The sequence below is a fragment of the Somniosus microcephalus genome, chromosome 3, assembly GCF_052327205.1.
Source record: "Somniosus microcephalus isolate GS21.2 chromosome 3, FLI_Smic_1.0, whole genome shotgun sequence".
NCBI classification, from domain to species: domain Eukaryota; kingdom Metazoa; phylum Chordata; class Chondrichthyes; order Squaliformes; family Somniosidae; genus Somniosus; species Somniosus microcephalus.
The window spans coordinates 67,746,562-67,773,509 of NC_140989.1; the positions used below are offsets into that span (position 1 = coordinate 67,746,562).

Consider the following 26,948-nt stretch of genomic DNA (forward strand, 5'->3'; position numbering starts at 1 on the left):
GTACTTACTGTACAGAGCATTTTAGAAACTGGTTGGATAAGATGCTCTATTAACCAGATCTAATTATATAATGCATATGCAACACTCATGAATGGATAATAGTATCTGATTTGCTTGTTAGCTAAATATTTATTGGATGCCTGATGCTCTGCTTATACCATGATAACAATGACAATAACATCAGTATTAAGTGCTGGAAAAATGACTAAATTACTGAAAGTTTGCATTTACCCTGAAGTATTTGAAAGTATGACTAGGTTACACAGAAGTGGTGTAGTTCAATATAATGGGGTTAGGGTGAGGAGCCTTTTTGCATATTCGTAATTACATATTTGTAATTACATATTCATCGGTTGTTTTCAGGTTTACATTGTAATATTTGTGGAGTAGCTTGCAAGGTTGCTGCACCTTGTGGAGTCTGAATATTGATTTCAGGATTGTATTTCCTTTTTTTTTTTAAGATAAGCCTGATGAAATGTTTGGTAGATATTGTCCTATACATTGGATAATGCAGTCCTTGGTACAAAACAATGCACTAAACAATTATCCAACTCACTTCAGTGAAATGGGCTAAACTTGATGAAACAGGAGAAAAAATCATTTAAAGCAATTCTCTAACATCTTCGCTAATTTTTATGAAGGTAACCTTGCATTGCATGGAAGTGACTCATGCACCATATTTTCAGAGAGGTATTGAAGACCTTATTATTGTACAATTGCAGTTCCAACCTGCCATTCTATGACCATATCCATTTACTCCAATTAACCTGGGGGGGGGTGCGGGTGGAGAGAGAGGGGAGGAGAGAGATGAACTTCTTACAGTGGAGAGACAGCACAAGAGAAGATTATAAAAGCACAATACAAACAAGGTCTCGTTAGATGAGAGGACAGCTGCATTTCACTCTTGCGTGAAACATTTCCGAGTGGGGAAAGTGAGAAAAGATTTTAGTGCTTGACTTGTTGCAAAATTGCCTAGTGTCTGAAAGGGTATATCTGCTTCGTGTCTAAAAATACCTCGAGTAAAACTGACCAGCTTTGTTTCACCACCCCAATGGCTGACTATCTCTGGTCCAACTTGTAGAGACGGTATTTTAAAAAAAAATGCTATCGTGTAAGTGTTTTTGAGATGATTTAGTAATTTACTCGAATGTCTTGATGGATTACTAACTGGAATTCTGATTTTCATTTCTAAGCATGAAGAATTGAGTATTCTATATCCAGCTGCCCTTGTGACAATAGATGGATTCAGCCTCTTTCAGTCTCTTCGCGCCTGTCGAAACCAGGTAGCAAGAGGTAATTAAAAAAAATATATATTTTTTTATATATATATTATGCCTGGTGCATTAATTGTATTTTGAGTAAGATTTTTATATTAAATTTGGGCTTTTGTATTAGAGGCTTTCAAATCCTTCAGTGTGGGGTTCCCTGCTAACCTGACACAATCCCAAGTACCTTCAATCCAAACTCCTGAAACCAAGGCCGCGAATTTAATGGAGGAGACGGGATGGTGTCGGGAGAGCTGGTTTCCGGGTTCTGGTCCAGCTCCCAGCTGCAGCCGCTCTGTAGACGTGATTTTCCCTTAATTGATCTTGTTAAGCCCGCCCTGCGGGCTTCCTGGCCAATTAACAGGAAGCGGATCTGATGATGCGTCATCAGCCGGTTTCCTTAAAGGGACCACGTCCACATGGAGTTTGACAGTTGTTCTGTCAGTGTTTGACAGCATTGAGGTGCTGCAAACATTGACGAGCACTGCACAAAGGTGAACGCTTGCACCCAGGCTCTCCAATGACACCCTCCATATGCTTATGGAGGGAGTCATAGCACGTGGGGAGGTTCTCTTCCCTTCCAATGGGTGGAAGAGACCTCCCCAGGAGATCAACGCAGCCTGGTTGCACATTGCACAGGAGGGCAAAAGCAGGGATGTCGTCTGGTCCCTGGCTGCAGTGGCGCCAACCTTTCAATGATCTCAGTGGATCACGAAACATTACTGCAAAGCCACACTCAAACTCACCCTGCTGCGCCACTCAACACATCCCCATCACTCTGCCTTCCCTACCCTTCTCCTGCACATCCTTACTCACACCAACTTACCTTGCAACTCCACCCAACCCCCTCTATCTACTTTATCACTTCCCCATCTCAGTAGCCACCCCTCACATTCACTCTCATCCTACTGCAAGCGTACCAACTAACAACACAAAAGGGTAGGCACTTGAAGTTTAGCCAATGTCCATGTGAAGTTTCTGGTAATGTGTTGTCATAGAGCGAAATCTATATTTTCAACACTGCCCCTTATTGGAGAGACATAACTCCACCCCCCCCCCCCCTTAGCTATAGTGATGTGTGTGCATGGAATGGCTTGGACATTAAAGGGATGCTTCACGGTGTTGGAGTGGGATGGTGTCAACCTGGCACATCATGTGGCAGCCAGGGTGTACAGTGTCAAGTGAAGTAAATCTGGCGATGCCATCGCTGGCCAGCAATGTTGTCAGGGGCTGATTCCCTGTGTCCAGTGCAGCATCAGGTGATGGCAGAGAAGGTTGGTGATGTTGTTGGTGTTGGGGCTGATCGTAAAAGGATTCTGAGGACCAAGGTCCGATTTTTTTTTTTTTTTCCAATGGCTCCGATGTTGCTGCAGTAGATGACAGCTGCAGGTAAGATGACAGAAGCCATCTGTCAGTTGGATCTAAAAACTTGTAAGCTAAAGGAATCTCTCTCTCTTTCTCTCTCTCTCTCTCTCTCATTCATTTTATATACATACATACATTTTCTGCGGCCTGAAACTCACCATCTGCAACATGTCATCCTTTACATCACTTCTGCAGCTGTCCGCTTTTCAGAAACGTCAAAGCAGACTAAACACGCCAGGTTGAGCTGGCGTGTTCCCCGAACAGTGGGTAACCCATGGGGGAGAACGTAAAATTGGAAGTAAGCCTCAAAATAGTCTTAAATTGGCTGAATTGTCTCCCCCGCCGCATGGTGTCAGGACAGTTCTCCACTGACAGACCCGACACCTGGGAGACTCGTATGGAGGTGGGTTGACAACAGGTTTCCTACCCGCTGTCAATCTTTGCTATTTTGACAGGGGACCTGCCCCCTGAATGCTATTAAATTTGCGGCCCAAGTGTCAGCTGCTAAAGGCCATGATAGCAGATTTTTTTTAATTATTAGAATACAGTAGCAGAAATACTCCAGAAAAACATTACTTAAGACATTGCGCTCAAGACTTGTAGTATTCAAAGCCCAGGCTTGAATCCTCTCATGAACCCCTGGGGTCCAGGAGTCTGAGTTTGAAAACCTCTGTTGCATTAGCATCCGTACCTTTATAACTGGATATTTTGTATCAGTAATTCTGAAGCCAAGTATGAAGTTTTGTTTTGAGTGGCAGAAAATGTAAAATTTGTCATTGTGTAGTTTCCAGAAAAGGTAAACCTGCTGAAATAATGTTCTATGTTCCTTTAAGATGCTTGATGTTTCATTCCTGGCTCTGTTTAAAATATGCATAGTTTAAAAACTATTTTCTGCTTACAATCTTCTATGGTAAAATCTGTTATAAATTGCATAAATCAAATCTAATGTAACATACCCATAAATCATAAATCCAAGATTTCTCCATTTACACCTGACCTATGAAGCAGTTGACTTTTTTTAAATCAAAAAATCTTGAGATCTGGCAAATGTCTGAGCCCCTTTCTCCTTGCTTATTCACTGACGCGCACACACACACACACACACACACACACACACACACACACACACACACACACACACACACATGCTACCTTTTCTAGTGAATGCCATAACAAACACAAGAAATGTTCTGGTGCTGGGAGACAGTTTACATGCATCAATCTTGGTGTCACAAATGCTGTCTTCGAGCTGTTGTACTTTGGAGTGAAGATCTCTTGATTTATAAGGGAGGAAGTTCATTATTTTTGCAGCAGTAATATTACTTTCCCAAGCATTTCATTTGTAAGTTTCCCTAATACTACAATAGTACTTTTAGTATTTGTAGAGCTCATTTATGATTAACCTAAAATTTGGAAAATAATTTGGTATAAGATATGGCTTATGCACTGGAATATGTGAAACTACCAGAAATAGAAATGCTGTAGGCATGGATTATATAAATGTTTTTGTCACATTGTGCAGAAAAGATAAATTGCGTAACATGTAATGATGCAGTTACTTCAATTGGAGCATGACTCATCTTAAAATCATTACAATCTATTTATTCATCTAGAGTCATAGAGTTTTACAGCACAGAAAGAGGCCCTTCGGCCCATCGTGTCTGCGCCGCCCATCCATCCCTGTCCAGTCTAATCCCATTTTCCAGCATTTGGTCCATAACCTTGTATGCAATGGCATTTCAAGTGCTCATCCAAATGCTTCTTGAATGTTGTGAGGGTTCCTGCCTCTACCACCATTTCAGGCATTGAGTTCCACATTCCACCCACCCTCTGGGTGAAAAAGTTCCTCCTCAAATCCCCTCTAAATCTCCTGCCCCTTACCCTGAATCTATGCCCCCTTGTTATTGACCCCCCTACTAAGGGGAAAAGTTCCTCTTTGTCTACCCTATCTATGCCCCTCATCATTTTGTACACCTCAATCAGGTCCCCCCTCAGCCTTCTTTGCTCCAAGGAAAACAACCCCAGCCTGTCCAGCCTCTCTTCATAGCTGAGGCGCTCCATCCCAGGTAACATCCTGGTGAATCTTCTCTGCACCCTCTCCAAAGCAATCACATCCTTCCTATAGTGAGGCGACCAGAACTGCACACAGTACTCCAGCTGTGGCCTCACCAGCGTTTTGTACAGTTCCATCATAACCTCCCTGCTCTTATATTCTATGCCTCGGCTAATGAAGGCAAGTATCCCATATGCCTTTTTAACCACCTTATCTACCTGTTCCGCTGCCTTCAGGGATCTATGTACATGTACACCAAGGTCCCTCTGACACTCTGTACTTCCTAGGGTCCTACCACTCATTGTGTATTCCCTTGCCTTATTTGTCCGTCCAAAATGCATCACCTCGCACTTTTCAGGGTTAAATTCCATTTGCCACTTTTCCGCCCATCTGACCAACCCGTTTATATCGTCCTGTAGCCTGAGGCTTTCCTCCTCACAATTTACCACCCCACCAATTTTCGTGTCATCTGCGAACTTACTGATCATACCTTTTACATTCTCATCCAAATCATTTATGTAGATCACAAACAACAAGGGACCCAGCACCGATCCCTGAGGTACCCCACTGGACACAGGCTTCCAGTCACAAAAGCAACCTTCGACCATCACCCTCTGCCTCCTGCCACTCAGCCAGTTTAGGATCCAACGCGCCAAGGCACCCTGGATCCCATGGGCTCTTGCCTTCTTGACCAGTCTCCTATGCGGGACTTTGTCAAAAGCTTTACTGAAGTCCATGTAAACCACATCCACAGCATTTCCCTCATCCACCCCCCTAGTCACCCCCTCTCAAAATTCAATCAGATTTGTCAGACATGATTTACCCTTGACAAAGCCATGCTGACTATCCCCGATTAATCCTTGCCTCTCCAAGTGGAGACTAATTTTGTCCCTCAGAATTTTTTCCAATAATTTCCCTACCACAGATGTTAGGCTCACTGGCCTGTAATTCCCTGGTTTATCCCTGCTACCCTTCTTGAATAATGGTACTACGTTAGCTGTTCTCCAGTCCTCTGGTACATCCCCTGTGGCCAGAGAGGTTCTGAAAATTTGTGTCAGAGCCCCTGCAATCTCCTCCTTTGCCTCCCACAGCAGCCTGGGATACATCTCGTCTGGGCCTGGGGATTTATCCACTTTTTGGCCTGCTAAAACCGCTAGCACCTCCTCCCTCTCGATGCTAATATGTTCAAGTATGTCACAGCCCCCTTGCCCGATTTCTATGTCTGCATCGTCTTTCTCCATAGTGAACACAGATGCAAAAAATTCATTTAAAACCCCGCCTACATCATCTGGCTCTACACACAGATTGCCACTTTGGTCCCTAATGGGCCCTACCCTTTCCCTGGTTATCCTCTTGCCCTTAATATACTTATAAAACATCTTAGGATTTTCCTTTATTTTGCTCGCCAGTGTTATTTCATGGCCCCTCCTCGCCCTCCTAATTTCTTTTTTAAGTATGCCCCTGCATTTTTTATACTCCTCTAGGGCTTCTTCCGTCTTTAGTCTTTTGTAACTGCCAAAAGCCCCCCTTTTATTTCTAATGCATTTTTGTATATCCCTTGTCATCCAAGGTTCCCTTTGCTTGTTGGTCCCACCCTTGACTTTTACAGGAACATGTTGGCGTTGTACTCTCTCTATTTCCCTTCTGAAAGTCTCCCACTGTTTTGATGCGGATTTTCCTATAAGTAGCTGCTCCCAGTCCAATTTGGCCAGATCCTGCCTTATCATATTAAAATCGGCCTTCCCCCAATTTAGAACCCTTATTTCCGGGCCGTCTTTGTCTTTTTCCATGACCACCTTAAATCTCACCGAATTGTGGTCACTGTCGCCAAAATGCTCTCCTACTGACACTTCCACCACTTGCCCGGCTACATTCCCCAGAATTAGGTCCAGTACCGCCCCCTCTCTTGTAGGACTTTCTACATGTTGGCTCAAAAAGCTCTCCTGGATGCACTTTAAGAATTCTGCACCCTCTAAGCCTTTCACACTCTGACTATCCCAATTTATATTGGGGAAGTTGAAATCCCCCACTATTATTACCCTATTATTTTCGCACTTTTCTGAGATTTGCCTACATATCTGTTCCTCTATCTCCCCCTGACTGTTTGGGGGCCTATAGTACACTCCCAGCAAAGTGCTTGCCCCCTTTTTGTTTTTAAGTTCTACCCATATGGCCTCATTAGAGGAACCCGCTAATATATCATCCCTCCTTACAGCAGTAATTGACTCCTTAATTAATATTGCAACACCCCCTCCCCTTTTACACCCCCCTCTGTCTCGCCTGAAGATTCTATACCCCGGAATATTGAGCTGCCAGTCCTGACCCTCCCTCAACCATGTCTCTGTGATAGCAACAATATCGTACTCCCATGTGTTCAACAACAACTTCAGTTCATCCACCTTATTTGCAAGACTCCTTGCATTAAAATAAATGCCTTCCAGCCCTGCCATATTCTCTTTTGCCTTCACATATTTGCTTTGCCTTCCCAGCTGACTTGTTTTTCCCTCTGTATTTGGCTGTAAATCACCCCCTACTATAGCTCCACTCTGTACCCCATCCCCCTGCCAAGTTAGTTTAAACCCCCCCCAGCAGTGCTAGCAAACCTCCCCGCAAGGATATTGGTTCCCCTCTGGTTCAGGTGTAAACCGTCCGACTTGTACAAGTCCCACCTTTCCCAGAAGCAGACCCAGTGATCCAGGAAACTAAAGCCCTCCCCCCTGCACCATCCCTTTAGCCACGCATTCATCTGTTCTATCTTCCTATTTCTATACTTACTAGCACGTGGCACTGGGAGTAATCCAGAGATTACAACCCTTGAGGTCCTGCTCTTTAATCCTTCACCTAGCTCCCTAAATTCTTGCTGCAGGACCTCATCCCTCTTTTTACCTATGTCGTTGGTACCAATGTGGACCACGACCACTGGCTGTTCACCCTCCCCCTCCAGAATGCCCTGCAGCCGCTCAGTGACATCCTTGACCCTGGCACCAGGGAGGCAACAAACCATCCTGGATTCACGTCTACGGCCACAGAAACGCCTATCTGTTCCCCTTACTATAGAATCCCCTACCACTATTGCTCTCCCACTCTTTTTCCCCCCTTCCTGGGCAGCAGGAGCACCGCCAGTGCCAGGAAGTTGGCTGCTGCTGCCTTCCCCTGGTGAGTCATCCCCCTCAACAGTATCCAAAGCGGTATACTTGTTTGAAAGGGGGATGTCCGCAGGGGTTCCCTGCACTACCTGCCTGCCTTTGTTGCTCCGCCTGATGGTCACCCCCTGTGCTGCCCTACCCTGAGGCGTGAACAACTCGCTAAACGTGCTATCCACGAGCCTCTCAGCATCGCGTATGCTCCAAAGTTCATCCACCCGCAGCTCGAGCGCCACAATGCGGTCTACAAGTAGCTGCAGCTGGATGCATTTCCCGCACACATGGTCGCCAGGGACACTGGCAGCGTCCCTGATTTCCCACATAGAGCAGGAGGAGCAGAACACGGGTCTGAGCTCTCCTGCCATGACTTACTCCTTTAATTAATCTAAAAATGTATTCAATACCCCAGTTACAGGTATACTCTAGGGCGCTTTATTTACCAACTGTCCTCACCACAACAGAGCCCCTAGAAATTTAACACCACATCTAGGTGGAAAACTATTCTTCAGTTTTGTTACTGAAGGACCATTAGATTTTTATTTTCTGAAGTTTCATTGGAAACTGTTCTGTAATGATTACTACTCTGTAGGTCTTGTACAGGCTACCCTTGCAGCTCGCCTCTACTCTGTCCTCTAAAATACCGTTCGATGCCAGGCCTACTGGCATTTGTCAGTAGTGCTGGCAGGTGAATGGTAGAAGTGGAAGGTGGGCGAGGTGGCCATGGCCAGGTAGGGTGATGAGAGAGGAGCATAACTTGGGTCTGGCAGTGGCAGGTTATGTGTGTTTTCATAAGACCAGGGAAGGTGACTGCGGTACAGCGTTCGACTTCCACACCCTGGGACCCCATTCCAGGTGCTGCAAGATCCTGGGAGCCCTAGCTGGGCTGCTTCATTATCAGAGGAATTGTGTCTAAAATAAGTACTCAGCAGTCACTACTAAAAAAAAAAAAAAAAACTTTCATCGTTGCTTGGTCAAAATCCTGGAACTCGCTACCTAACCGCACTGAGGGAGTACCATCACCACATGGACTGCAGCGGTTCAAGAGGAAGGCTCACCACCACCTTCTCAAGGGCAACTGGAGATGGGAAATAAATTATGGCCTTGCTAGCAATGCCCATATTCCGAGAATTAATTTTTTTTTAAGGAAGACTTTTATCATACAGCCCTCCTTCTGCTGAAAATAGAAGTCAAGCTCTGAACCTGTTCCCCCAAACCCTAAGACACCCTCTCCACAGTACCTCCCACCACACTGCACTATAGAGACTTGCCATTTTGGGGCTCCCTTGCATCATGGCATTCTACAATTTGGTAGTAACTCAGTACTGAAAATTAGGGTATCTCCAGCAAGGTTTGTTTTTATATTGTACAACTATCCTTCTCTAATAAGTGAATTTTGTGTGACTAATTTTATTTTATTTGCACAAAACAAATAACTTCAGAAGGTTCCTCAGATAGCAGCATATTTTGCTAACTTTCTTGCTATGTTGCACTTTCTTACAGCTGCAGCTTCAGGTGCTGAGAACATACAACCTCCGCCATTAACTTACAAGAAATGGGGCCTACAGGATGTTGATATGATAGTGGACCATGCAAGCATAGGTAATAAAAGAATCAATTCATAGAAAAGGTAGCACTGTTTCATGAGGCTTTTGGTGGAATAATATTAGCAGCTTGGTTTACTCATGAAGGAGATACTGGTTATCTGGTGGAGTTGAGGTGCTGGCCCAAAGTGAGGGACAATTGCCACGAACGCCACAGTAGATGTCAGCATACAGTCTAGCAAGGGAAATGTACATTAGTGGCTCAATGTGTAGTCGCACTGACAGCATCTGTGGTGCTAATTCAGACCAATTGCCCATTTGATTGGTAAAACTTGCTCAGGTACAGGAGGCCCAAAATAAAATTTGGTGGTAAAGGAAATTCTGAATTGGTAAGAACCTGCAAAATAGCCAACAGCTTGAGTCATGTGTAAATTCCTGAAGTTAGTGAAAATAACCGCCTTCATTATCATTTATCATTTCAGTGTTTCTGGATCACATTTGTGTTGCTTTCTTCCTTGTTCTTTTTCCCTTACCTGTCAAAAAAACCCAGTAAAATGCACTGTCAGATAATGGCTGCTTTAGGAGAAAGAAAATTATTTTCATTAAGTTTTTCGCACAATGTGTTCATCAGGTTCATTTTTTAGTAAATATCTGCTCCACGCCTGGCAGTATAATATTGAATCTGATGTCAACAATTGGTGTCTGTGAACACATCCACTAGAAAAAAAAATTTGGTTCATGAGTGGTGGTAGAATGCCATGATTTGGTTTCCTTAACTATCGGATGAATATTTCTTTTGGTTCACTGTGGTTTTAAGAAGTGAATTGTGGCTCCCAAGCTGCAGCCATGTATTTTTGCCAGTTCCAATTTGGAGATTTATGTTGCATCTAATTTTAACATTTTCTTCAGGATTTGCATTCCATTATTCAGATATATTTCCTCTTTATTGATTTGACTTCAGATGTTTTGGTAATCTGAATGACATTTGTGTGTTCTGTTCACTTATTTCAATGCTGTTAGTGAGATCTTGCTCTGTGCAAATTGGCTGCCACATTTGTCTCCAAAAACAGTGACCAGATTTTAAAAGTAATTAACTGACTGTAGAGCTTTGGAATGTCCTGATGATGCAAAAGGTGCCATACAAATGCATATTCTTCTTTGTATTCTCACATTGCTGAAAACAGCTTTACTTGAGTATCATTTGGAAATCAATTTTTATATATATCTTAATAGATCTGTTTACAGTGTCTCTGAGATACTCAGATTTTCTTTAACTCCTCACTCAATGATATACATATAGTTACATAGCATTTACAGCACAGAAACAGGCCATTCGACCCAATTGATCCATGCCAGTGTTTATTTGAGGAAGAGTGAACGTAACTGACGGAGAAGCTAATATACTTGTATTAAAGCAATTATGCCCTTTTTGGGATTTATTGCAGAGTGGAACATGCTTTCATGTATTTGTCACAACTTTTCTTTTTCTTTTACACCAGGAATCATGACACTTTGTCCATTTGATCAGTTGAAGACTGCCTCTGTTTTAGGTGGATTTACTGCTACTGTAAAAAGCAGCCCACCAGCCATGTCAGAATACGTAACAGTTGGTTCTGGTCCGTTCGCAGGTTTCTTCTATGCTTTGGAGGTGTGTGTTTATATGACGTGCTTTCAGTTTAAGACTTTGATTTTAGAACATCCATTTTAGAACATCTATGTATCTAAATAGATCTCTGTAAATAGCAAATAATGCATTATTTGAACAAGTGTTTCATATAATTCATTTTCAATATAGAATTAAATGATTTACAACTTAAGTACATTTTCTGCTGGTAACATTCGAAAAGCAATATTAAATAAAAGGTAGCGCTCCCTCAGGACTCTTCTACCATTTTGATGAAACGTTATCTGTTTGATTTGTTACAGGGTAGCACCCAGCCATTGCTATCGCATGTTGCTTTAGCAGTTGCCAGCAAGCTCACATCAGCCTTATTTAATGCAGCTAGGTAAGAAAGCAGTTATGTTTGTTGTTTTTTTTATTGAATTGCACTGTAGCTGCCGCTTGATATATTTTTTTTATCAGTTTTGAAACTACGTGCCAAATTGCTTCAAAGATGTTCTATTTTTGGAGCACTATGTAGAATGCCGCAGCCCAGCTATGTGTCATAGACAATTCCCTCAGATATGCCTGTAAGAAGATTGGTGGGGGCGGGCGGAGGGATTTCAAGCCTATAGAGCTATTTGCTTCTCATGCACCGACTTCTGGCTTGAGTGGTCTCCTGGATACCACCTCGTGCGTGTGCACGCATGGGCACATTCTTTCACCTCTTCCAGATAAAGATTTAAATTAACTTTGTCTTTGAATTACACCCTATTTTGTTTTGCATGTTGCAAAATGAATTATTAGGGTGTACTTACTAGAGAAGATGATTGTAAGTCTTAAGACCTGCCCCTCCAGTTAGGGAATACAAGCTTCCGAGGTTCTAGGTTATTGTTTTGAGTCCTCATGTGCAATTTGTGACAGTCACCTGCTGCATTGGGGTCACTTTGGGTTACCTTGAGTGGCTGTTCATGTTCCTACCATAACTATTCATCAGTTTTCCTGAATATTGCCTGTAGTAAATGTTGGATTATCTGAATGTCTGTAATGCACTTGTCCTTTGTCTTGTGTTTGCAAATTTTAATGTTTTTTTAAAAATGGTAATTTACACAAAGTTAAAAATTTGTTTAATGATGGAGTCATGTAGTACGAGTGGAAATTTAAAATGTATTGGAAAGGCTTTAAATAGAATTGTATTCATGAAAGATTTATTGTTGACATGATTGTATCATGATAAAACTTTAATGCGTTTTGTGCAATGCTAGTGTCTTTCCTTGGCTGATAAATGATCAGAAACGTAGAGTGTTTGCTTCTGTAAACGTTGTAGAGGTGATAATTTAAAGTAAGTAAATGCTTGGTTGGCAGACTTCCATCCTGCCTAAAACTTAGCAGACTGTGACTTGTTATGGGTTTCTTGGTGCATTTTCCAGTGGATGGCTTGGGTGGAAAAGCAAGCATGACGAAGAGCCGGTGCAGAAACAGAAACCAAAAGTTGAACCTGCAACCCCTCTTGCTGTAAGGTGGGTAAAATGTGTATTTAACAACAACAACAATAATCGAAGGAGGAACATTAAGGTCTCATACATGTCACCTGTCAAGGTTTTCTCAACTGTTAGCGTTCTGAAATCTGTGTTTTTGCAGCATGAGGTATTATTGGTAAAAGTTGCCCAAGAATCCTCTGAGTTCTTAGTTATAGAATGTGAATAGTACAGCAGAGAAGGATGCCACTCGGCCCATCGAGCCTGTGCCAGCTCTTTCAAAGACCAATCCAGTTAGTCCCACTTGCCTGCTCTTTCCCCGTATTCCTGCAATTTTTTCTCCTTGTATTTATCCAATTCCCTTTTGAAAGTTACTATTGAACCTGTTTCTACTACCGTATCGGGCAGTGCATTCCAAATCCGAACCACTTGTGGCGGGGTGGGGGTGGGGGCGGGGGCGGGGGGGGAGTTTTTCCTCCTGTCGCCTCTGGTTCTTTTGCCATCTTAAATCTGTGCCCTCAAGTTATCGACCATTCAGCCATTGGAAACAGTTTCTCTTTATTTACTCTATCTAAACCCTTCATGATTTTAAACACCTCTATCAAATCTCCTCTTGGCCTTCTCAAAGGAGAACAACCCCAGCTTCTCCGATCTATCCACATAACCGTACTCCCTCATCCCTGGAACTATACTAGTAAATCTCTTCTGTACCCTCTCCAAAGCCTTCACGTCCTTCCTAAAGTGTGGTGCCTAGAATTGGACACATTACTCCAGCTGGGGCCGAACTAGTGTGTTATATAGGTTTGGCATAACTTCCTGGCTTTTGTACTCGATACCTCTATTTATAAAGCCCAGGATCCCATATGCTTTATTAACTGCTTTGTTAACTTGTCCTGCCACCTTTAAAGATTTGTGTACCTGCATGTGTCTCTGTTCTTGCATCTCCTTTTAAAATTGTAGCGTTTAGTTTGTATGGTCGTTCTTCTTAGCAAAATATAACACCTCACACTTTTTTCTGCGTTGAATTTCATCTGCCATATGTCCACCAATTCCACCAGTCTGTCTATGTCCTCTTGAAGTCTGTTACTATCTTCCTTACTGCTTACTACACTTCCAAGTTTTGTGTCATTGCAAATTTTGAGATTAGTGCCCTGTACCCCCAAGTCTAAGTCATTAATGTATATCAAAACAGCAGGAGCCCTAGTACTGAACCTTGGAGATCTATACCTCCCTCCAGTCTGAAAAACAGCCATTCACCATTACTCTGTTTTCTATCCCTTAGCCAATTTTGTATCCGTGCTGCTTCTGTCCCTTTTATCCCATGGGCTTCAATTTTGCTAACCAGACTAATATGTGGTACTTTATCAAATGCCTTTTAGAAGTCCATATACACATCAACTGCACTACCCTCATTCACCCTCTCTGTTACCTCATCTTACAGCATTACCATGCGAATCAGCGGGTAGGTAACGCAGCACACAGGTTCCATGCTGGATTGGTAGTATTTGGTAGCCAAAGGGCCAGGAGGATTTGTTTTTTTCTGTATCCAGGAGAGAGAAAATTGCTTGAAAGTTCATGTCATGTACATGGCAGGATTTGGATTTCAAATGTGCTCTGCTTTTGGAAGATACTAAAAGTAAGCATTCCAGCAATATTATTTAAACACTTTATTAAGCCAGCATTAAACACACAGATCCGAGTGGCTGCATTTAAAGGTGCCAACTACTATATGTAGTAGTACAATAGCAAACTTTGTACTGCCTGTCAATAGCACCTACTGCCTGGAGTGTGCTGACTGGAGTTACTTCAAATGCAAGATTACTTTCCACCTTTGCTCAAAACAGCATTTCCAAGAATTTAAACTGTGCAAGGGCAGCCATGTCCCTGTTTGTTCACATTAAAAACACTTTTTTTAGTTTCTTCAGTGAGAGCTGCAGTAGGGAATTGTATTGGTTTCCGATGCAAGTCTACTGTATTATGCTAGCGTTCTGATCAACATTTGTCCCTCACGCAAAAACAGATGATTTGCTATTTGTGAGACATTGTATGTAAGTTGGCAGCTGCGTTTCCCTAAATTACAACAGTGACTATACATCAAAAATAATTAATTGGCTGTAAAGTGGTTTGAGACATGAAAGGCACTATATTACATAGAATTTACAGCACATAGAATTTACAGCACAGAAAAAGGCCATGCCAGTGTTTATGCTCCACACGAGCCTCCTTCCACTTTATTTACTTCATCTCACCACATCAACATATCTGTATTTCTTTCTCCCTCATGTATTTATCGAGTTTTCCCTTAAATGTATCTATGCTATTCGCCTCAACTACTCCACGTGGTAGCAAGCTCCACATTCTTGCTGCTATATAAATGCACGTTCTTAATTTCTATAGAACCATAGAGGTTTACAGAACAGGAGAAGTTCATTTGGCCCATCTTTGTTGGAGCTAACCATACTAATCACACTGTCCTGCTTGCTCCTCATAGCCTTGTGCCTTTCTCTGCTTCAAATATTAATTCAATTTTTCCTTAAAAGGTTCAGTGGTTTCTGCCTCAACCATCCATATGACAAAGAATTGCATGCACTGACAACTGTCTGTGTAAAGAAATTTCTCCTAATCTCTTTACTCACTCACTCCTTTTTGTGATTATTTTACATTGATGACCTCTTCTCCCCAGCCAGAGGAAATAGTCTTTCCCTGTTTACTCTATCCATAGTCTTGATCATTTTTTAAATTTACGTGAAATCTCCTCTTTGCTCCACTGGAAATAGTCGCACTATTGCAAGTCTCTCATTGTAACTAGTTTCCCATCTCCAGAGCCCTTATCTTGCATAACAACCTTTTACGTTACACCTCATCGAATGCATTTTGGAAATCCAAATATACTACATTGGTTCCCCTTTATCTACAGTGCTATTTACCTCTTTAAAAACTCTAATAACTTTGTTAAACACGATTACCCTTTCATAAAACCATGTTGACTCTGTCTAATCGTATTATGATTTTCTAAGTACACTGTTACCACTTCCTTTATAATAGATTCCAGTATTTTCCCACCAACCTATGTCAGGCTAACTGGTCTGTAGTTCCCTGTTTTCTCTCTCCCTCCTTTCTTGAATAGCGGGGTTACATTTGCTATCTACTGGGACCGTTCTAGCATCTAGGGACTTTTAGAAGATCACAACCAATGCATCCACTATCTCTGCAGCCACCTCTTTTAGAACTCTAGGATGTAGGCCGTCGGGTCCAGGGGATTTGTCGGATTTTAGTCCTATTAGTTTCTCGAGTACATTTTCTCTACTGATCTTAATTACTTTAAGCTCCTCACTCTCATTAGCTCCTAGGTTCACCACTATTTTGGTATACTTTTTGTGTCTTCTACTGTGAAGACAGATACAGAATATTTGTTTAAAGTCTTTGCCATTTCCTTATTCCCCATTTATAATTTGTCTTGTCTCAGCTTCTAAGGGACCAATGCTTACTTTTGCTACTCTCTTCCTTTTTACATAAATGTAGAAGCTCTTACAATCTGTGTTTATATTTCTTGCTAGTTTACTCTCATTCTATTTTCTCCCTTTTTATAAATTTTTTGGTCATCTTTCCTGGTTTCTAAAGCTCTCCCAATCCTTAGGCTTACTACTATTCTCAGCAACATTATAAGCCTGCTTTTTAATCTAATACTATCCTTAACTACTGTTAGCCACACTTTTCCCGTGGAGTTTTTATTTCTCAATGGAATGTGTATTCGTTGAGAATGTTGGAATATTTTTTTAATGTTTGCCACTGCTTATCTACCATCATACCTCTTAATCTAATTTCCCAATCTACCTTAGCCAATGCGCCCTTCATACCTATGTAATTGGCTTTATTTAAGTTTAAGGCTCTAGTTTCAGACTTAGAATTTCACATTGGGTTTGAGTGAAATACTTATCATATTATGATTACTCTTCCCCAGAGGATCCTTTGCTATGAGATTACTAATTAACCCTGTCTCATTACACAATACAAGATCTAAAATATCCTGTTCCCTGGTTGGTTCCACAATGTATTGTTCTAGGAAACTGTGTCTCAACGGAACAGCTCCTTTCCCCAGTACTGGTGCCAGTGCCCCATGAATCGAAACCCATTCCTCCCACTCTTTGAGCCACACATTTATCTCTTTGATCTGCTTGTCCCTAAGCCAATTTGCATGTGGCTCAGGTAACAATCCAGATATTATTACCTTTTTTGAGGTTCTGTGTTTTAATTTGGACCCTAGTCCTCAAACTCTCTCAGCAGAACCTCATTCCTAGTTCCACCTATGTTGTTGGTTCCTACGTGGACCACGACAACTGGATCTTCCCCCTCCCACTCCAAATTCTTCTCCAGCCGTGAGGAGGTATCCTTAACATTGACCTAATTCTGGGTGTATCTTTTTTCCTTTCCATCAGCTGTCTTTTATATATCTCAAAGATCAATTCTAGGGCACCTCCTTTCCAGGCTGAAAATCTCTGGTTTCTCTCTTATTTCCATGTAACTCAGACCATTGACACGAAGGATTAGCCTTGTGACTCTTCTGCACTGCCTGCAGCCAACCAGAACTGGCAGCAGTGCTCCAGATACTGTCTGACCAGAATGCTGTACAGTTTGGTCAGCTCTGGCTTGTGTTTGAGTATTTCTTCTCCACTTTTTACATTAGCAATGATTACTGCATTATTGCAGCTCCTAGTAAGCCATGTTTATGTATTATTCTACTTAATTATTTTGCAGGTTTGGGATTCCAGATTCTCGTCGGCATGGAGAAAATATTTGCCTCTCACCTTGTAATACCCTGGCAGCTGTAACAGATGATTTTGGCCGTGTCGCTTTACTAGATGTAGCAAGAGGGGTAGCAATACGCATGTGGAAAGGTGAGGATGGCATTTGTTTACAATCAATTTAACAGTGACTGCTGAAATATGAAATTCTCATGTAATTTTACATTTTCTAATTGCTTTGCAAATTTTTATTTGTTGCTACTTAATGTGTTTATAATTGTCCTCTTCACTGCAAACAATAATTTGTTTTTATACTCATTCAACACAAAAGGAGAGAATCGTGTAACTGATGGAGTCCTAGTACCACTAGATAATTTGGATTCTTCATAGCAGATGTACTGCGAATTTGCATCAATACAGTAATTTAGTTTTCTAATATAGAATCATTGAAATTTACGGCACAGAAGGAGGCCATTCGGCCCATCGTGTCTGTACCGGCCGAAAAAGAGCTATGCAGCCAAATCCCAGTTTCCAGCTCTTGGTCCGTAGCCTTGTAGTTTACAGCACTTCAGGTACACATCCAACTACTTTTTAAATGTGATGAGGGTTTCTTCCTCTACCACCCTTTCAGGCAGTGAGTTCCAGACCCCCAGCACCCTCTGGGTGAAAAAAGTTCTCCTCAACTCCCCTCTAATCCTTCTACCAATTACTTTGAATCTATGCACCCTGGTTATTGACCTCTCTGCTAGGAGAAATAGATCCTTCCTACCCACTCTATCTAGGCCCCTCATAATTTTATACACCTCAATTAAGTTTCCCCTCAGCCTCTTCAGTTCCAAAGAAAACAACCCCAGCTGATCCAATCTTTCCTCATAGCTAAAATTCTCCAGTCCTGGCAATATCCTCGTAAATCTCCTCTGTACCCTCTCTAGTGCAATCACGTCTTTCCTGTAATGTGATGACCAGAACTGTCATAATATTCTAGCTGTGGCCTAACTAGTGTTTTATACAGTTCAAGCATAACCTTCCTGCTCTTCTATTTTATGCCTCGGCTAATAAAGGAAAGTGTCCAATATGCCTTCTTAACCAGATTACCTACCTGTCCTGGTAGCTTCAGGGATCTGTGGATATGCACTCCAAGGTCCCTCTGTTCCTCTACACTTCTCAGTATCCTACCATTTATTGTGTATTTCCTTGCCTTGTTAGCCCTCCACAAATGCATTACCTCACACTTCTCCTGATTGAATTCCATTTGCCACTTTTCTACTCACCTGACCAGTCCATTGATAGAATATGAGAGTAAACTAGCAAGAGACATAAAAACAGACTGTAAAAGCTTCTATAGGTATGTAAAAAGGAAAAGATTAGCGAAAGTAAATGTGGGTCCCTTTACAGGCTGAGACAGGAGAAATTATAATGGAGAATAAGGAAATGGCAGAGAAATTAAACTAATACTTTGTGTCTAATACTTTGTGTCTGTCTCCACAGAAGAAGATGCAAAAAACCTCCCGGAAATAGTGGAGAACCAAGGGTCTAGCGAGAACGAGGAACTGAAAGAAATTAGTATTAGTATTAAAAAAAAGTACTGGAGAAATTAATGGGACTGAAAGCCGATAAACCCCCTGGACCTGATGGCTTACATCCTAGGGTTTTGAAAGTGGTGGCTATAGAGATAGTGAATACATTGGTTGTCATCTTCCAAAATTACATTGATTCTAGAACAGTTCCCGTGGATTGGAAGGTATCAAATGTAACCCCACTATTTAAGAAAGGAGGGAGAAAGAAAATGAGGAACTACAGACGAGTTAGCCTGACATCAGTATTAGGAAAAATGCTAGAATCTACTATTAAGGACGTGGTAACAGGGCACTTAGAAAATAATAATAGGGTTGGGCAGAGTCAACACGGATTTATGAAAGGGATATTGTGTTTGACAAATCTGTTGGAGTTTTTAGAGGTTGTAACTAGCAGAATAGATAATGAGCTGTCAAAGAAAAATTGTGCGTGGTCCCTTTTTAAGAAAACCGGCAGATGACGCATCATCAAATGACCTCATCTGACCGGCTTCTTAATTGGCCGGCAAGCCCGCTCCCAAGCTGCATCAATCGAGAAAATCGCGACCAAAGTAATCATTAAGAACTATGCCCACGTTTTCCGCCTCCACACACAAACTCCCTTTTTGGCCTCTGATAGGCCTTACTCCTTCTTTAGTTATCCTCTTGCTCTTTATCTATTTATAAAACATGTTTGGGTTTTCCTTACTTTTACTTGCTTACTTATGTAAGTTTATAAATACGGTGAAAATGGAACACACCCAACAGTAAGCAGTTGACTGTGGACTGGAACCCACATGATAACCCAAAGGTGCCACAAGTATGAGTTGTGTGGGATAAATGTTATTATAATTTTTGTTTATATGATGTGGTATAAAATGATATATAGATATTATGAGTGGTCTCAATATTGCAGAGGGATTGCATCCATTGACGCTAAAGGAAAGTTAGAAGCCACCCTTGGGATGAGGCAGGAAAATAAAAATTTAAATGTGGTAAAAGGTTTAAAAAAAAAATCACCTAAAAGATGGTCCACTTCAGTTTTCTACAGGGATGGATGCTAGTGTTGGCTGCTCTGTTTAAATTTTTTAATTTATTTTTTGTTTGCTAGGGTACCGTGATGCACAAGTAGGCTGGATCCAGGTGGTAGAAGATCTTCACGAAAGAGAAACCGAGAAAAGCAATTTCTCTCCTTTCAGCAGTCCCACAGGCCTAAGGCGAGTGGCTCAATTCCTGGTGATCTATGCCCCAAGGAGAGGAATCCTGGAAGTGTGGAGCACCCAGCAAGGTCCTAGGGTCGGGGCGTTTAATGTGGGAAAACACTGCAGGTCTGTACCGTGGAACATTATCTGAAATCAGTATATTTTTTGTACACGTCTGATAAGTGCTTTGGTGTACATGAGAGGGATGGGTGGGGGAAAGGAGAAGGATCCTCATTTTAGACTTGTTTGCAGCTTAATATTTCAGTCATACTTGAGAGCATATTGTACATTTTTAAAGGGAGAAAAAATTGGCTTAATTTATTTTTTACCTTTTGTGTGATTAACAGGCTTTTTCTCAAGATTTTAACATCAAACTTGTGTTCCACTACAGAATTGTATACACTTTCATGTGGTGTCTTATTTTATCCAATAAAATTACTGAACACAATGAGAACAAACTAAAGGGCACACTTGCATTTTTTTTTAAAGAAAGTATACTGTTGTAGCCCTTAACAGGTTTACACTTTATTTAGTTAAAAAGCCTCCATATGGCTGGTGAGAGTCATGGGATTAGTGCTGTCTGTTCCTTCATGGAATTTTTTCCATCCAATCAAATGTTATTTTTGTTTTCTTGGATGACGCTATTTTACTGACCTATAGATTTATAGTATGTAAAACAGAAAATGCTGGAGACACTCAGCAGGTCAGGCAGCATCTGTGGAGAGAAACAGAGTTAACGTTTCAGGTGGATGACCTTTCGTCAGAACTGGAAAAAAGCAGGAAATGGAACAGATTTTTAAGCAAGTTTAGGAACTGGGAAAGCGGGTAGGAGATGAAAGAACAAAAGGGAAGGTCTGTGATAGGATAGAAGGCAGGAGAGGTTAAGAGACGTTAAGTGGCATTAAGAGATATTCAAGGCAAAGGAGATGGTAATGGGACAGGTTAAGAAACAAAAGATGGCTCTAGATGAAGTGTAAATTGCGCTGGCAGAATGAAAGACAGCTGCCATGTGGGAGAGAAGAAAAGAAAACACCAACAACAATATATATATATGAGGTGCTGTTCCTCGAGCTTACGTTGAGCTTCAGTGGAGCAATGCAAGAGGCCTAGGACGGTGAGGTCTGAGTGGAGTGGAGAATTAAAGTGACGCGACCGGAAACTCGGGGTCCCCCTAGTATTTTGAGGAAGTACACTCTTTAAAATTTAATGTTAGTCACCACTGTTGACACTTAAATTCTGCAATGAATAGGGATAGATGTTTTATTGCAAGTGTTTCTTCCTCAACGTGCAAACTTTAAAATGACAGGAATCAAAATATTGATAAAATTTTCAAAATGGTGAAAGGGTTCAGAAACGCACGTTTTTCTGTTGTGTGTAGAATTCCAGAACCAGGCATCTCCAATTTCTTTAGCAAAGGGCAGATCAGCATATGGAACAAATATTCAGTGTCGGTGATTTGAATAGGCAACTAAACATTTTCAAAAAGTCCCTGGAATTTGAAGGAATTCATGGTTATTAAATTTCATAAATAATATAAAAATACCTCACCGGGGGGGTGGAATGGGCTAATTGAATGGGCAGATTAGATAGCTCAACGGTTTTCTACCTAAAACTATTTTTTAGGCTACACTGTGGAAAAATCTTAGTGGTTGATTGGGAGAATTCCTCATCTCAGCCCTGCTGATGAAGGGAGGTAGAAAGTGGGGGCCAGGCACTTCTGCACAAGGTGGGATAGTTGGGAGAACAGTTTGTACCAGACTGATGCTGTCTATCTGTGAGTGGCCTCTTCAGTACAGCAATGGAGACAACTTTAAGTACGCTGTCAGCCTCTCAGCCAGAGTTGATTTCTGGCTTGCTGAGAGCAGGGAATTGGGAAGAGATTATGAATCTTGCCCTCAAATTGAAAAATAAACCCCATCATTCACTCAGTGAAATGTCCTGAGATCATTGAATTTACAGAAAGAAAGGGATATTTGTATCTAAATGTTTTGGATCATTTTGATTCTGTATATTGTGAAACCAAATAGTATTCTGGATATTTTATGACTCTTAAAATGTGCCTCTCTTAGGTTACTGTATCCTGGATACAAGATAATGGGATTGAACAATGTGACCAGCCAGGGTTGGCAACCACAGACCTATCAGATTTGTCTAATTGATCCAGTAGATGGTAACGTGAAAACCATCAATGTTCCTTTCCATCTTGCGCTTAGGTAATTTATTTTAATTTTTCCCACCAAAAATAAAGATTAAGAATTCCAATATTACTTCTAGGTGTAGTACCTGGCCTAATACCATCATAAAATTGCATAGAATTTTACAGCACAGAAATAGGCCATTCGGCTCAACAGATCAATGCTGCTGTTTATACTCCACACGAGCTTCCTCCCACCTTACTTCATCTCACCTTATCAACATATACTTCTGTTCCTTTCTCCCTCATGTATTTATCTAGCTTCCCCTTAAATGTATCCATGCTATTCACCTCATCCACGTTATGTAGCAAATTCCACATTCTCACCACTCTGTGTAAAGAAGTTTCTCCTGAATTTCTTATTGGTTTTATTTGTGACTATCTTGTATTTATGGCCCCTAGTTTTGGACTCCTCCCACAAGTGTAAACATCTTCTATGTCTACCGTATTGAACCCCTTCATAATTTTAAAGACCTCTATCAGGTCACCTCTTAGTCTTCTCTAGAGAAAAGAGCCCAAGCCTGTTTAGTCTTTCCTGATATTTGTACCCTCTCGACTCTGGTATCTTGCAACTCCTTTTATCCTCTTTTCCCCACGCCCCAATCCACCAGGAGTCACGGTTGGTGTATGGGATATGCTGCTGGTTGGGTTATCAAGTGGGCTGGTCAGGCACCATTTGGCAACCAATGTAAAATCTTTTTTTAAGTAAGTGTTTTTCCTCTCAACAGTAAGGTCGTTGCTAACAATTGTAGGGCCAAGGCCAGCTGGAAGCTGATTTCAACATCTTATGATCATTTCTTAGTAATTAGAATCTTGTCATTGGTAGGACCGGAGAGGCTGCTGAGCAAAATTGTACCCTTAGTATTTAAACAAATATTTATATGTCTTAAAAATGCAGAAAGGTTCAACTTTGTGCTGAAATGCCACTTCAATCTTGAAGGGGTTAATTAATCCAAGTTGATGACACATGGAAGGAATATTTTATTAACATGCTTGGAGTTATTCAAGTAGAGTTTTGTATTTAGTACTTCAAAATTTATATCCATTGATGCATGTTTTGTAAAATATGGATTCTACATATGCAAATATTCTAATGTTTTGTAAATTTGTAATATGCAACTGCTCTGGGTGTTTGATTTTAATGGATTGAGAAATCCTTGCACTGAGTTTTTAAAAAGTTTATTGATGCATTGTTTTGCTTTTCAGTGATAAGAAGAGTGAAAGAGCAAAGGATATGCATCTGTTGAAGCGGCTAACTGTGTTGTTGAAGGCCAAAGTCACTAATCCTGGTAGGTATTATATCTCATTGTCTGCAGTTATAAGGCACAGCTTGTATCACCAGACATTTTAGTCAGAAAGACAGACTTGCATTTATATAGCGCCTTTCACAACCACCGGACGTCGCAAAGCATTTATAGCCAATGAAGTACTTTTTGAAGTGTAGTCACTGTTGTAATGTAGGAAACACAACAGCCAATTTGCGCTCCGTGAACTCCCACAAACAGCTCTTCTTCGAAATAGTGCCATGGGATCTCTTGCATCCACCTGAGCGAGCAGACAGGCCTCGGCTTAACACCTCATCCGAAAGACGACACCGCTAACAGTGCAGCACTCCTTCAGTACTGCATTGGAGTGTCAGCCTAGATTTTTGTGCTCAAGTCTCTGGAGTGGGACTTGAACCCACAACCTTCTGACTCAGAGGCGCGGGTGCTGCCAACTGAGCCACTGGATGACACTGCTAGTATTAGCAGGAGGGTCAGATTTTAGTACCTTGTAAATGAAAATAATATTGACATGGTGTTAAGTACAAAGTTGTGAACTATTGCTCCAAGGATGTGGAAGTGATCAAGCTTTATCAGAATAAACTGAATGTGCATGTGGGATTAGAGGACATGAGCATAATTATCAAGATGTGTTCGTACAAACAACTTTATATATGCAACTTAACATGAGCATAGATTTAAACTTTATATAAGTCCATAAAGTTCATGAAAACAAAAAGCTTAGACAGTACTGCTTTAAATAAACACTGCATAGAAATACTGGATTCACAGCATTGAGGAGTTGCATAACTCAAACCAAAGTGGTGTTACTATTCACAACATATTTAGTATTGATGTAATATGTTCTTTTGGAATGTTAATTCTCAGTGTTTTTATATCTGTAGATAAATATTAAGAGAGCAATGTTCAAGCCAGCAGCTGCATTTGTTGCTATGAATACTTGTATCTTCCATTTCATTCATTTTATAATGTGTTATTCTGTGTCTCTGTTTTCAGAAAATTTAGAAACTGAAATAAAGGCACATCTTCTTGATATCAAATATCCTACTATGAAAAAACAGGTAATTAAACCATTTTATAAAAGTAATTATTTCAACTTTTTTTTACTTTTTTTGTAATTTCAACTTTTTTTTCTTACAAATACAGGCCTTGGAAAGAATGCTGGCAAGTAAAAATATCCCACTGTCCTGCTTAACGAATCTAATCCAGGCATTGTTGGACAACTTAATGAATCAGGGTAAGTGTAAATTCAAATAAGTAAATGTGTGATGAGCAAATATATACTTGGTATAATTATGGTTTTTACATTCTCATCGTTTTCCCCTATTCCTCACTCCTGTATTTTGGGGAATAATGTTATGGCATTTCCATGTATCTTTCTGTGATTTGTCTGCTATTATACCAGCTCATTTTGCAATAAAACATTTGTGAACATTGGTCACATTTCTGATTGAATTTTTTGATTTACTTTGTACCATGCCACGAGCTGTACTTGAACCCATCAGCTGCTTGATTTGCCTATTCCCACTCCCCTTCTCAGCCTCACGGGTAGTTTATAGAATTTAGTAGTTTACTCCTAGTCAGCGAATTGCAAATTGGAGTTTCAGGGCTGTTGGATGAGTTTAATCAACTGTTACATCCTGGGGTTTTTATACTAGATTTTTCCTTCACTAGCCACTTCTGTAAGTGGACTTCTATAAACCAGTGTGTGCCTTCACATGCCCAATATCTAGGTGAATGTCGTAAGACCCAAGGGTTGAGCACAGTACTGGTTTACTGGATATATCACATGCTTCTACATGATCTTTTTAACTTTAGTGGGTCAAAGAATAACACACTCTCACACTGTGACGCAAGCTATACACCGCTAGACTCATGTTTTGAACATAAAAATAAAAGAACAGTACAAATTATAGGTTTACAGTAATTATAAAGTTTTGCTGATCTCAATGTCAAAAACAATTGTCCCTGTAATAGAGAACCAAGCTGAATACAGAAAGTGCAGAGGAGAACTGAAAAAGAAAATGAGAGGCAAAGAGTGTCATGAATAGATTAACTGGCAACATAAAAGAGAACCCAAAAGTCTTTTATAAACCTATAAATAGTGAAAGGATCATCAAAGGAAGAGGTGCCAGATGACTGGAGGGTTGCAAATGTTACACACCTGTTCAAAAAGGGGAGAGGGATAAACTAGGTAACGTCGGTGGTGAGGAAACCTTTAGCGACAATAATCTGGGACAAAATTAATTGTCCTTTGGAAAAACCTGGGTTAATCAATGACAGCCAGCACAATTTGTTAAAGGCAAATTGTGTTTGACTAACTTGATTGAATTATTTGATGAAGTAACATAGAGGATTTATGAAGATAGTGTGGTTGACATTGTGTATATGGACTTTCAAAAGGTGTCTAGTAAAGTATCACATAATAGACTTGTTAGCAAAATTGAAGCTCATAGGTTTAAAGGGGCAGTGGCAGCGTGGATATGAAATTGGTTAAGGGACAGAAAGCAGAGAGTAGTGGTGAATGGTTATTTTTCAGACTGGAGGGAAGTAATACAATGGTGCCCCTTAGGGGTCAGTAGTGGGACCACTGCTCTTTTTGATATGCTAATGACCTGGACTTGGATATACTGGGCATAATTTCAAAGTTTGGAGATGACCAAAACTCAAAGAAGTAGTAAATAGTGAGAAGGATAGTAACAATTCAGGAGGACATAGACAGACTGGTGAAATGGGCTGCACACAGAAGTGTGAAGTGATACATTTTGTTAGGAAGAATAGGGAGAGGCGATATAAACTAAATGGTGCAATTTTAAAGGGGCTGCAGGAACAGAGGGGTTTGCATACTGAAATCTTTGAAGGTGGCAGGATGAGTCTGGTTTTTAAAAAAAAAAGCATATGGAATCCTTGGCTTTATAAATAGAGCCATAGAATATAAATACAAGGAAGTTATGCTAAGCCTTTATAAATCACTGGTTAGGCCACAGCTGGAGTATTGTGTCCCATTCTGGGCTTCACACTTTAGGAAAGTTGCCAAGGCCTTGAAGTGAGTGCAGAAGAGATTTACTAGAATGGTACCAGGGATGAGAAACTTCAGTTGTGCAGAGAGACTAAGAAACTGTGATTGTTCTCCTTCGAGCAGAGAAGATTAAGAGGAGATTTGATGGAGTTATTCTGACACTGTTCTAGAACAATTACTTCACACTGTTCTCCAAGGGAATTGTCTTGAAACAATGCCATGATGCTTGATTCCACGGTCACCTGTGTGTTTTATTGCTCCTCTAACATCAAGCTGTGGATGAGCCAGAACATTCTCCAGTTTGAAAACCAAAGTTGTCAGCCCCAGCTCCTGCCAAAAAAACCTCTACCTTTGCCTCCAGACTCCACCCCTCCCCCAGCTGCTTGCTCAGGCTGAATCAGACAGCCTTCGTTTTGACCTTGGACTGATCTTCAAATTTACTAATTTCTGAGATGACTAAACTTTAATTTGATCTCTTTCACCCTCACTTCCATTGAAACCTTCATTCAT

At 41.0% G+C, this 26,948-nt stretch overlaps 1 protein-coding gene across 1 annotated transcript in view; it reads left to right on the forward strand.

The window, feature by feature from the left end:
- Positions 1 to 26,948, forward strand: part of rab3gap2 (RAB3 GTPase activating protein subunit 2 (non-catalytic)) — a 116,169-nt gene that overhangs the window by 35,243 nt on the left and 53,978 nt on the right. The window contains exons 8-18 of the mRNA XM_085980986.1: positions 1,194 to 1,293; positions 9,327 to 9,425; positions 10,867 to 11,015; positions 11,294 to 11,373; positions 12,398 to 12,487; positions 17,201 to 17,340; positions 19,852 to 20,068; positions 22,012 to 22,155; positions 23,343 to 23,425; positions 24,416 to 24,480; positions 24,566 to 24,656. Coding sequence (XP_085837112.1) covers positions 1,194 to 1,293; positions 9,327 to 9,425; positions 10,867 to 11,015; positions 11,294 to 11,373; positions 12,398 to 12,487; positions 17,201 to 17,340; positions 19,852 to 20,068; positions 22,012 to 22,155; positions 23,343 to 23,425; positions 24,416 to 24,480; positions 24,566 to 24,656 — 1,258 coding nt within the window. The remainder of the gene's footprint in view (positions 1 to 1,193; positions 1,294 to 9,326; positions 9,426 to 10,866; positions 11,016 to 11,293; positions 11,374 to 12,397; positions 12,488 to 17,200; positions 17,341 to 19,851; positions 20,069 to 22,011; positions 22,156 to 23,342; positions 23,426 to 24,415; positions 24,481 to 24,565; positions 24,657 to 26,948) is intronic.